The 11,593-nt window shown below is 39.6% G+C and overlaps 2 protein-coding genes across 2 annotated transcripts in view; both read left to right on the forward strand.

Moving 5' to 3' along the window:
• The window catches only part of LOC145785882 (fibrocystin-L-like), a 74,502-nt gene extending 63,953 nt beyond the window's left edge, over positions 1-10,549 (forward strand). The window contains exon 19 of the mRNA XM_082597585.1: positions 10,355-10,549. Within this exon, the coding sequence (XP_082453711.1) occupies positions 10,355-10,549 (195 nt within the window). The remainder of the gene's footprint in view (positions 1-10,354) is intronic.
• Positions 10,415-11,593, forward strand: part of LOC145785375 (fibrocystin-L-like) — a 150,909-nt gene continuing 149,730 nt past the window's right edge. Inside the window, exon 1 of the mRNA XM_082597030.1 lies at positions 10,415-10,545. The gene's annotated coding sequence lies outside the window, so the exon portion shown is untranslated. The remainder of the gene's footprint in view (positions 10,546-11,593) is intronic.

Consider the following 11,593-nt stretch of genomic DNA (forward strand, 5'->3'; position numbering starts at 1 on the left):
GAAGAGGATTACCAAACGGAAAACAACCCAGACGAAAATGGCAACAATACTGCTACAGTCATATTGAAATCGAACCAGCCGGGAGAGCAAAAAAAACATTAAAAATGTATTCGCCGATACTGATCGACCGATGTCTGCAAAATCTAACAGGCGAATACAAATCCTGCTCAGCAAGACAAGATGGAGGACTTCAGTTAAATGCAAACCCAAGCCAGGTAGAGGTGATCCTCAATACAAAGACACTGACGGATGGAAACACCATCAACATTCCGATCACCGCCTATGCCAAAAGACCACCTGGAGCAAGTGGAGTAATATACAATGTTCCTCTCGGCATGGAGGATGGTGATATTCTTGCGGCGCTGAAGGATGCGAACATAAGGTCGGTTAAAAGGTTTAATAAAAGAAATTCTGACTCGTCTGAACTAATTGCATCTACTACTGTATTATTAATCTTCAATAGCAAATCACTACCAGACTCAATAAAAATAGGTTATCAACGATTTAGAGTCTCGCAATACATTCCAAAACCTTTAAGATGTTACAACTGCAATCGCTTTGGACATACAGCAAAATTCTGCAGATCTAAACCCAAATGTTTCCGATGTGGTGAACAACACAAGCATGACGAATGCCCAAGTCTAACAGTGAAATGCTCAAGTAGTGGAAATCACGTCGCTATTTCTAAAAACTGCCCCAAGTACTTGAAAGAAAAAGCCATTCAGAAAATGAAAACCACTAAGAACCTAACATATGCTGAAGCCTGCAAGCAGCAAAGAGCTGTAAATACAGAAATGCCAAGTTATGATCTGGACTTTCCTCCCTTTGTAGCAAGCACAACCCAAACAAGCCAATTGAATAAAAAATTATCTTCTAACCAAACAAATGACAGTAGGCTATAAATATACCTCTAGTCACAATGGAAAAACCCGGACCCTCTAAACCAACCAATGTAGAAGACGAGTGCAGCCACTTTTTTTAACCCAATCCTATTTCTTGCCATTTTAGCAGAAGTGATCACTAAAACAACATTTGCTCAAAGCCAAAACAAAAAAATTGATATTTTTCAAATTATTGCGATGCAGTAGGTTCTAGAATGGGATTCCTAACAAACTCGGAAATGTTAAAATCACTAATAATGTAATGTTCCTCACGGTGTGGCAGTGGAACTGTCGGTCAATTTATTGGAAAATCCAGAAATTGAATCAACTAATAGCAAGCTCACGAACCCCACCGGATATCATGTGCTTACAAGAAACACACCTAACTCCTAAATATTTCCCTAATATTAATGGATATCATCTCTACAGAAAAGACAGACCTGCTTACTTGGGAAAACGAGGTGATGTCGGAATTTGCATTAAAAGAAATATCTCCTTTACAGAGCTACCCATCCCGGATGCAGACCCACAGCTGGAAATTATTGGAATTAAAATCGAACACCTGACGGTATGCAGTATATATAACCCACCCACAAACTCATTTGAAGGAGACCAAATAAACTGTATCTTCTCTAACCATGATAAAGTATTAATTTGCGGTGATTTTAATGCCCACCATGTCATGCGGGGGTGCAACTACAATAATAATAGAGGGTATGCTCTACTTGAAATAGTTGAAAATCATGACGCAGTAATCCTCAACACCACTGTTCTCATCCACATGTCTTTAAATAAACTGGAAAACCGATGAAACACCCTAGACGTCACTACTACTTCCACTCCCCTTGGTCATAAATGCATCACCGACGTCACCAATGAATTTTTGGGTAGTGACCATTGCATAGTCGCTACTACAGTCAATGTTTCTTCCCCAGATACTGCAGAGTTTGTACCATCATGGGCATTCCAAAGAGCCGATTGGGCAAAGTATTCCAAATTATGCCAAGAAAATCTAAATTCTTCTATTGTTTCAAATGATATGAACACATTTAACCAAAACCTCTCCGAAACTATCCAACTATGCGCGTCTATAGCAATTCCTAAAACCAAACCTTTCAAATTAAATGGCGTTCCATGGTGGAATGACGATTGTAAACGAGCAGTAAGGAACAAAAAAATAGCACTACAACGTCTTCATCGTACCAGACACCCAACAGACATCCAAGCCTTTAAACGCCTCCGGGCAATTGCCAGAAAAAAACATCATCCAAGCAAAAAAAAGAAAGCTGGAAAAATTTCTGCTGTTCCCTCGATAGTAAAACAAAGCTTGACAAAGTGTGGAAAATTATTAAAAAATTTTCAGGCATAAAGGAAATCAAAAGAATTCCCACTCTTGCCACTAAAGCAGAAAGTGATACCAACAAAACCAACATCCTTGCAGATCAATTTCTCTCAGTTAGCACCTCAACCAACTATTCCAAAACATTCCGTGAAAATGCCAGTCTTTCAATTTCGCATAATCTACAATTAAAACTGGCAACCCATTTCTACAATAAATCGTACAATTCACCCCTGCAAATGAACGAGTTGAAGACAGCCCTTAAAGGTAATAAAAACACTGCCGCCGGAGCGGACGGCATTTATTATCAAATGTTATGTCATCTACCCTCTTGCAGTTTGAATATCCTCCTCGACTTCTTTAACTACGTCTGGTCAACAGGTACACTGCCACTCAAATGGAAACATTCAATCATCATCCCAATTCATAAGCCAAACAAACCAACGGGTATACCCTCCTCCTACAGACTAATTTCTTTAACCAGCACCTATTGCAAAACTATGGAGAAAATAGTAACTAATCGCCTCAGATGGTATCTAGAACAAAACAATCTACTTCATCTTCAACAGTCTGGATTCAGAAAAAGACGTCGAACAACAGATCATATTATCAGACTCCACGACACCATCCAAAAATCCTTATCTTGCGGTGAATCAGTACAAACAGTATTTCTTGACCTTGAGAAAGCTTATGATATGGTCTAGCACGACGCAGTCCTCCTAAAACTATATGACCTAGGGATCAAAGGAGCCATGCTATCTTGGATCAAATCTTTCCTGTCAAATCGTACTTTTCAAGTCAAGGTTGTTAAAGCTTTATCTACCACAACAAAACTAGAAAACGGAATTCCTCAAGGCAGCGTTATTAGTCCATTACTATTCAACGTAGCGATCAACGATTTACCAAACTCAATTACCTCTTCTACAGTACAGCACTTTTTGCAGATGACTTCTGTTTTTGGAAAATAGGAGAAGACATCTCAACTCTGTCTAATATAATCAAATCTGACTTTTCAAAAACCAAAGACTGGTGTGATAAATGGGGCTTCAAGGTATCCGCAAACAAATCAGCGGTTGTGCTCTTTACAAACAAACGTACATATGATCCGTGTACACTCGAAACAAAAAACTCGTTAATCCCCTCAAAAAAGACTACAAATACCTTGGAGTCACATTTCAGTGAAATGGAAAGTATAGCATCCATGCTAAACATGTTGCAGAAAAATCCAACTCAAGACTAAACGTTCTTCGTGTACTGAAGGGTACAAACTGGGGAGCAGGAAAATCAGCACTGCTTTGCATCTACCGAGCCCTAATACGATCGGTTATTGAATATGGTATGGAAGCATATTTTGCCACAAACAAAACCACACTCCAACCAATTCTGACATTACAAAATGAAGCTCTAAGAATATGCTCCAGAGCAATGAAAAGCACACCAATTTCAAACCTACAACACTACTGCAATGAATTGCCCTTGTCACTTAGATACGAGCAACTCTGCCTAAACTACAAAGCCCACATTCTGACATTTTTACGCCACCCAGCACATGACATCCTTGAGGAAAGTTTGCCAAGAAATTTGATCAACACAAGTAACTACCAACCATTCCATTCCCTCACCGAGACAATAGATACGATTATTACCGTAAACCTCATCCAAGAACCATCTATCCCACCCTGGGAAGTCTATATACCCACAACTGACTACACCCTTGTAACTGAAACCTCCCAGCTTGACCATCCAAATGCCATCTCTGGAATAGTCGCTGAGCACCTCACAAAAAATTACTCAGAATTTCTCAACATATATACAGACGGATCCAAGACCAACACGAAAACCGGATCTTCCTTTTTTGTAAGCCGCCAATCCGCCATGCAATAAAACGCTGTTTCACCATTAATAGATCCGCATCTGTGTTCAGTGCCGAACTGTTTGCGATAAAGGCTGCACTTACATGGACAAAAGAGACCAAACCAAGTAAGTCTGTCATCATTAGCGACTGCTTAAGTGCACTACGGACGATTTCAAATCCAACTTGGACAAAACACAGCTTAATCAATAACATACTTCTGCTTCACTCCAGCATCATATCAAATACAACAAAAGTAAAGTTTTTATGGGTTCCTAGTCATGTAGGCATTCCTGGAAATGAAACTGCTGATTTCTTAGCAAAACTTGCTTCAGGAGCCATACCAGCAATACCAATATCAGCCATTACCCCCATCTTCGCAAACACAAAATCAGCCTAAGTGAAGTAAAAAACCTCACCAAAGATCTAGCTCTGCAAAAATGGAATAATCATTATATAAACAGTACCACAGGCCAACTGTACAAAGCTATATATCCTGATACTAAAATTGCAGGAACCAACAAAGTACCTGACCATCCAACCGTCTTTAGACTCATCACCGGCCACTGCCGTCTAAACCAACACCTCTTCAAGATCGGATTCCACACTTCTGGACTATGCGACACATGTATGACCCCTGAGACGGTGAATCATTTTCTATTTCATTGCAGTAAATATACAACTCAAAGGAAGTGTCTTGAACAAAATCTTAGCACGTATGGAATAAATATATCGTTGAAAAATTTTGCTGTAAATCGTCCAACTAGTAAACATCTTGCTAACGTTGGATCGGTGTGGAGGTGACGAGTTTAGCTGACTGGGGTATAAAATTATCGCTTTATCAACGCAACTTTATATCAAAGTACGCTTGATATCTTCAAGACATAACTTCTCTGGGTATAATTGAATTTCCGCAAGATGATGATGTTGTTTTTGCTAGTTTGTTTTATTTGTTTTCGTCATTGATTCGCATCGTCAAGTTGTATCTATTTTGTGAGTCGTGCAAGGCTTGGTGCGTTGCGGTTGAAATGGCTTTGCCCGTGGTAGAATTTCTTTGTGGGGTTTTCTTTGCCTACCTTGCTCTTCTTTGCTATGAGCTAAACGCATCACGACGTGTTCCCCTCACGACCATCAGCACTCTTGATAACGCACCACGGCCGATCTTCATAGCAACTGTCCATACAAATCTTAAATTTATCAGCTAAAACTATTTGGGCTAATAAAGCTATAGCTTAAATATATGTTGTTTATTTATTTGTTTTTTTTGTAACAGTTTCTTTTTTTTATTTTCCTTTTATATCTTAAATTTTTCTGAAGGTGTTGCGACCGTGCCAAATTTCTCAACTCAATAACTTACTTCGGTCACAAGCACGTTTTAACGTTCGCGTTTTGTCGCTTCTACCTTTTTTTCGACCGTTGCTATGTTGACGTGTATTGTTTTTGATGTGATGGTCAGACATAAAAAATAACTGAACTGAACTGAAACTCCTGCAATAAGCTCGTTTAAATTATTATTCTAATCACTGTTACCAACCATGTTATACTGTAGTGTACTCGTGTCGTGTCTGCTCCCAGCCAGAGATCGATCGCTTTTTACATTGATTCAGCGTCTACAGACATTGATTCGGTGTGGAAGGTGATTGATTTGCTGGCTGAGATTTCCTTATTTTGTTTCAGTTTGTAACACCAAGCGTGCAATTCCAAAAAACTATCTGATTTTCGTGGGCCTAACCTCCTACAAGAATTTTGTTTCCACTAATGATGTGTTTAAACTACTGTATCGGATTATGTTGTGTTGTGTCGTATTGCACCCTTCACTACGCCCTGTTGCTACTGTTCATTGCTCACTACTGTTGTTCACTACTGTTCACTACGCCCTGTCGCTACTGTTGCCCTGTTCACTACGCCCTGTTAACTGTGCTAAATAGCTATTATAATAATGACTGTCGCTAAAAGACCTTAGATGTTGTAAAGCGACATAAAACAAACCATAACAATCAATCAATCAATATTGTTTCATGCAGCCTTGCCTTTGCAGCTCACAGATTTACAGGAAAAGTGAGATACAGTAGTTACTTCAGCAGCAAAGTTGGTTTTGACGTGTGAATTTTGCTATGTAAAGTTTCAGTTTAAATTCTTAGTGAGATTTTATGAATTGAGAAATACCAGTTGAGCTACAATTTGTCCAGCTGGGCGAGCTAAAAAGAAGTCAGTATGATGCAACACATTTTGCTGGCCGAGATGGTGCTTCACAGTCTTTGCAAGTTGTTTTTAGATCTTGACTAGTCAAAAATAGGATGGTAGTTATATTTTTATGACATACTGATATTATTTAGCTGGGGATGGAAAATTTTTTCATGAGCTTAAAGTCATGTGGGAATACATTGCTGCAGTTTTGCAGAACTGAGAGTTAATTTTAATTTTGTCAAACATTTACAATGTTTAATCTTAAAAAAGGTCTTAAAAAGCAGCGATTGATAAAAGTCAGGCAGATACTTTGTTGTTGCTTGGTTTCGCTTACTTGTGCTTCAAAAAAGTAACCCCTCCATGATCCATCCAGGATATTGTGAGCACCATCTTGATCCCTCCCCGAAAGCCACTAGTGGGCCCCTATGTTTAGTGATTGTTCTTAAAAATGGAACCAGAAAACGTTTAGAGCAACCAACTCTTTCAACGTGGGAAAAAATTTACATTCATTACCGTATTTTAGAAAAAAGTAAACAACTTTTAAGATTTTATAGAAAAAAGTAGTTAATACACTATGCCGAAAATGCAGAAATGGATTTCTAAAAAAGTTGGGAAAATACCACAGTTTTAAGAAAGTAAAATTTATAACATAAATAAACAATGCAAAACTTAACGTCCAAATAAATGAAACGGAAGGGGAGTGTTGAGGGCTCGCCCCCAGAAATTTTAACAAATAATCTTGTTTTGATCACTTTTTAGACATTTTTAGTAGCAATATTCTTTATCACAATGCACACTTTGTATAAAACCACATTCATCAAATTAAAATTGAATTGTAGTAGAAGTTTTGTTTAAAATTTAAGCTAGCCTACTGTTTCAATTTTTTTTATTCACAACAACAGAAGGATTTTAATAATTCATTTCTTGAAAGTTTGTATAGCCTATAGTGTGTTGTAGCCTTTCAGCAGGCCAGAACTGCAAAAAGTTTACCTAAGCTGCTGTTCCCACCTCCACAGATAACATTTTCATTTCATAATCTATCTCGATTCACATCGAAATCTATCAACTTAATTATGATTAATTAACTAGGCTATTTGAGTCAGCATGGGTTACTTCGATAAATTGCATTATTTTATTTAGTCACAAAAAACTTTTCACTCCCGTAATCACCATCCATGCTTGTTGCCCAACATCGCCGAGATGAACAAAATGCAGGATTAAGGTGGATGCTATTGATGCTGCAGCATTAGGCCCATTCCTGAAATAGGCCCAGACGAAAACAGACGTGAATTTTCCGGACGCTGAACAGTTTTCCTTTGCTTAATTAACCCACAAATAATTCTTATTATGAAATTTGTAGTCTGACTTTCGCACGCCTAGGCACAGTGTTACGCCTAGGCACGTAAGATAAAGCAAGATTTTGGCATAGACTACGTATTTAAGATGAAAATTATAACACTTTTCGAGCTGTTTCAGGGCCCTTCATTACTTCAGCCGCAGATAAGATGCACGGCTTTATTAACTCTTCCCCAATCGTGTATGCTTTTTTTGGTTTTAACTATTCGTAGAGAAACTAGATAGGATTCATGAAGAAAGGATTTTTCGGTAGTCGTCATCTTTTCATTTGCTTTTTTTAATCGTTCATATCAGAGAATATTCGTCCAAAATATTCAAGTGGCTTGCCTTCAAGATTGTTGTGCTTTGAATGAAAGTGACGAACAACTTTAGAATATTAGAAAATATGCGAACCGCGGGAAAGGTCACATTTCTTATTTGTCATCCACAATTTGCGAGGAGCTGGTGCAGCTCATGGGACAAAAGGTGCAGGACACCATCCTGAAAGAAGCCAAGAAGGCGAAGTATTTCTCTGTCTCGATTGACTCTACACCTGACGTATCACACCTCGACCAGCTAACGATTGTTATTCGATATGTTCTGCCGTTGGGTCCAGTTGAACGGTTCCTGACATTCTTGCCTATGATGAGACACACCGCTACGCACATGGCTAGCATACTTCTGAACTTTCTGAAGGAAAATGGCTTGGATGTTACTAACTGCAGAGGCCAGTCGTATGACAATGCGTCAAACATGTCAGGACGGTACAACGGTGTTCAGGCAATTGTGAAGCGAGAATGTAAATATGCTGCTTTTATTCCATGCTGCAACCACAGTTTAAACCTGGTAGGAGACCAGGCTGTTAATAGCTGCGCTGGCTGTACCAGGTTTTTTCATTTTGTCAATGGACTATACGTTTTCCTGTCTGAATCGACATATCGCTGGCAGAAACTGAAGAATCGCTGCACATTAACGCTCAAAGGTTTGTCTGGAACCCGATGGTGTGAACGTGCAGATGCTGTCAAAGCGCTAGTAGAAGGGTGGAAGAGCATTCAAGAAGTCCTGGATGAGCTTGCGGCAGATAAGGAGCAGAAGGCTGATACGAGAAACCAGGCCGACGGATTTTCGCGCAGGATGGACGAACTTGAGACAGCAGTTATGGCGACTGCCTGGAACGATATCCTATGCCGTCTCAACAGTACGAGCATTAGCCTCCAAGACCCTACAGTCAGTCTGATTCTGAATACGGCAACTAGTTTATTGGCATCACTGGTCGACACGATTCAATTTGCACGGGACAGATTTGACGTGTATGAGCAGATGGCGATCGAAAAGGTTCCTCACGGCGAATACAAGGCTGAAGAACGTCGAGGCCGTAAGCGAAAGCGAATGCCTGATGAAGGAGCTGCAAACGAAGAAAACCTCACCCCTAGGGAAACATTCAAAACCCATATATATCTGGTCATGATCGACAGACTGTTAGCTGAACTGGAAAAGCGAATGAAGGCGTATGAGGATATATCTACAACATTCGGATTTCTTTCGGAGCTAACGTCATTGAGCATAAAGCAGATCGAGAATAAAGCTCAAAATCTCGTTTCCTCGTATCCAGATGACTTGGAAGACACGCTGGTGGCTGAGCTCATACAGTTTGCTGCATTTATGCGCACCCAGAAATCGGTGAGTGTGAACGAGTCAGCAGAGCTTACCATGTACAAGCTTTTGTCGTCGTTGAACCTTTCTCAAACATTTCCAAACGTCGAGATTGCTTTGCGCATCTATCTGTGCTTGATGGTGTCTAATGCCTCCGGCGAGCGGAGCTTCTCAAAACTGGGAATAGTCAAAGGAGAGCTGCGGTCCTCGATGAGGGAGGAAAGGCTAAACATGCTGGCGCTTATGAGCATTGAACATGAGGTGCTGAGCAGCCTTGACTGCACTGACATGATCGAAGATTTCGCGCTTGCTAAGGCTCGAAAAACAGTAATATAAGTAAGCAGCACTAGCGCAGCATTGACAATATGCCAACGTTAAGTTGATCTGGATTAGCCTTTTCTTCATTAACTCCGCTTTTCAGGCAATATTGGTATTGAATTGTGTTGGTGTTACATAGCCTGATGTTACTCTCGAGTTTTTACGATAACACGTCGTTATTATTGTTCATGTTCATTAAAATTTGGCTGACTGCGTCGAAAGCAATAAAGGCTCTTTGGTCGGTCTGATTACGCGTGTACGGTGGAGTCAGAGTGTCGAATGCATATGTACCAATGCCTAGAAAAAATAGGCCTGTTTTTGCGCTGCAGCATCAGGCCCAGTTTCGTCTTAATCCGGCCCTGATCACCATCCATGCTTGTTGCCCAACATCGCCGAGATGAACAAAATATGGTTGAGGAAGCAAAGCGAGCCAACTTTTTTTCAAAAATGGAAAAAGAATTATAAAATTACAAGCCGAAAAACGCTGCATGAACTAAGTATGAGTGTGCCCCTAGTTTGAGATAGGCCCCCAGTTGGAGGTTTGGAAAGCCGTAACTACAGCCTTGCATGATCTAATTAGCTATTGATTATGTCGAGCATCTGTAGTATTTATTTTATTTTTTTAACAGTCAAAAAACATCAGACAGATTAAAATGAGTGGGCCCCTGATCAGCCGTGCCCCACCTCCCCGGCAGGGGGATACGGAGGGGCGGATAACACAGCTCTACCTCCACCAAAATAGCACTAGAATCACTTTGCTAGTATCTTCATTACAATTTTACTTTTCAGGTACAAGTCCGTCGCATCACTCCAGCGTCGTCGCCTATTGGTGGGAGTTTTGACATTCGTTTCAACGACGACAGCTACCGCGTTCTGTCGGCGCTGTCCGCTAGAATAAGTGCAGATGCGTTGAAGAACGAGTTAGAAACACTTGAACAAATCGACGCGGTAAAGGTCACCAGAGCTGGAAGCTGCTATGGGTAACAAGCATAGACGTAACCAGAAGGGGGGCAAAGGGGCTATGACTTCCAACTTTCTAAAATTTAAATTGTCAATTATTATATTTGTAGCATTTACGAGCTGACGGTCACAAATTTTGCACAAAATTTGTGCAAAATTACACTCAAATAATGGATTATAGCGCATTCTGGAAACACTTTTAAGGTAATATTGGTATGAAATTTATTAGTAGATAAATACTACAGAAACTATTCAAAAACCCAACAGAGTAAGCGGTTCTGAAATTGCTTCCACAGATTAGTTAAAAAAGCGTTAATCGCGTAAACTTTGTGCGATTTACAATTTTCAAAATTTGGTGGTTTCTTTTGTGTGTCTAAAACAAGTCCTGGGGAGTGTAAATAGCCAGATGTCTTGGAAACGATATAAATTTCTACAAATTTTATTATATTTTCAACAAAGGGCTCAACTTCATAATCCAAACTTTGAAAATTTGGGGGGGGCATGGCCCCTTTCGCCCCCCTGGCTACGCCAATATATATTAGGTGTATGTTAGTGTTGGTTTTGTTGGATAGTATTACGCCCGTTCTATACAGTGTTAGCCTACATCGCATATCCTACCACCTATAGTTTCTCCTCGACTAACTTTCGTCAATGAAAAGTATTGTGTCTTATTTTCAGGTAGTTTTAGCTTGGTCGATTTCGTTCTGCGATTTCGAATTTCAAATGGTTAGCTAGCTTATCATCATAGTTTTGCAACGCGCAGTTTCCTTTAAAGGCAACACCTAAACAAGCAAAAAGAGATATAACTGAGCAACACCACAACATTTAACATTATAACAAACAAAAGAGAATAATGCGAACGTTTTCGACTATGGAATATGCATAAGCCTTTGAAAGCTTTTCAAAGTTTAAAAAGGACTACATGCATATTGCATAGTCTAAACGTTTGCTTTATTTTGTTATCGTGTTAGCCTATATGTCTCTACCCAAATTACACTAAACAACCAAAGTTGATTTTTTTTTACAAAATATCAAGATTTCTAGACATTGATTGAAAAAGCCGTTGAC

Source organism: Aplidium turbinatum, chromosome 16, assembly GCF_918807975.1.
Source record: "Aplidium turbinatum chromosome 16, kaAplTurb1.1, whole genome shotgun sequence".
Taxonomy (NCBI): Eukaryota; Metazoa; Chordata; class Ascidiacea; order Aplousobranchia; family Polyclinidae; genus Aplidium; species Aplidium turbinatum.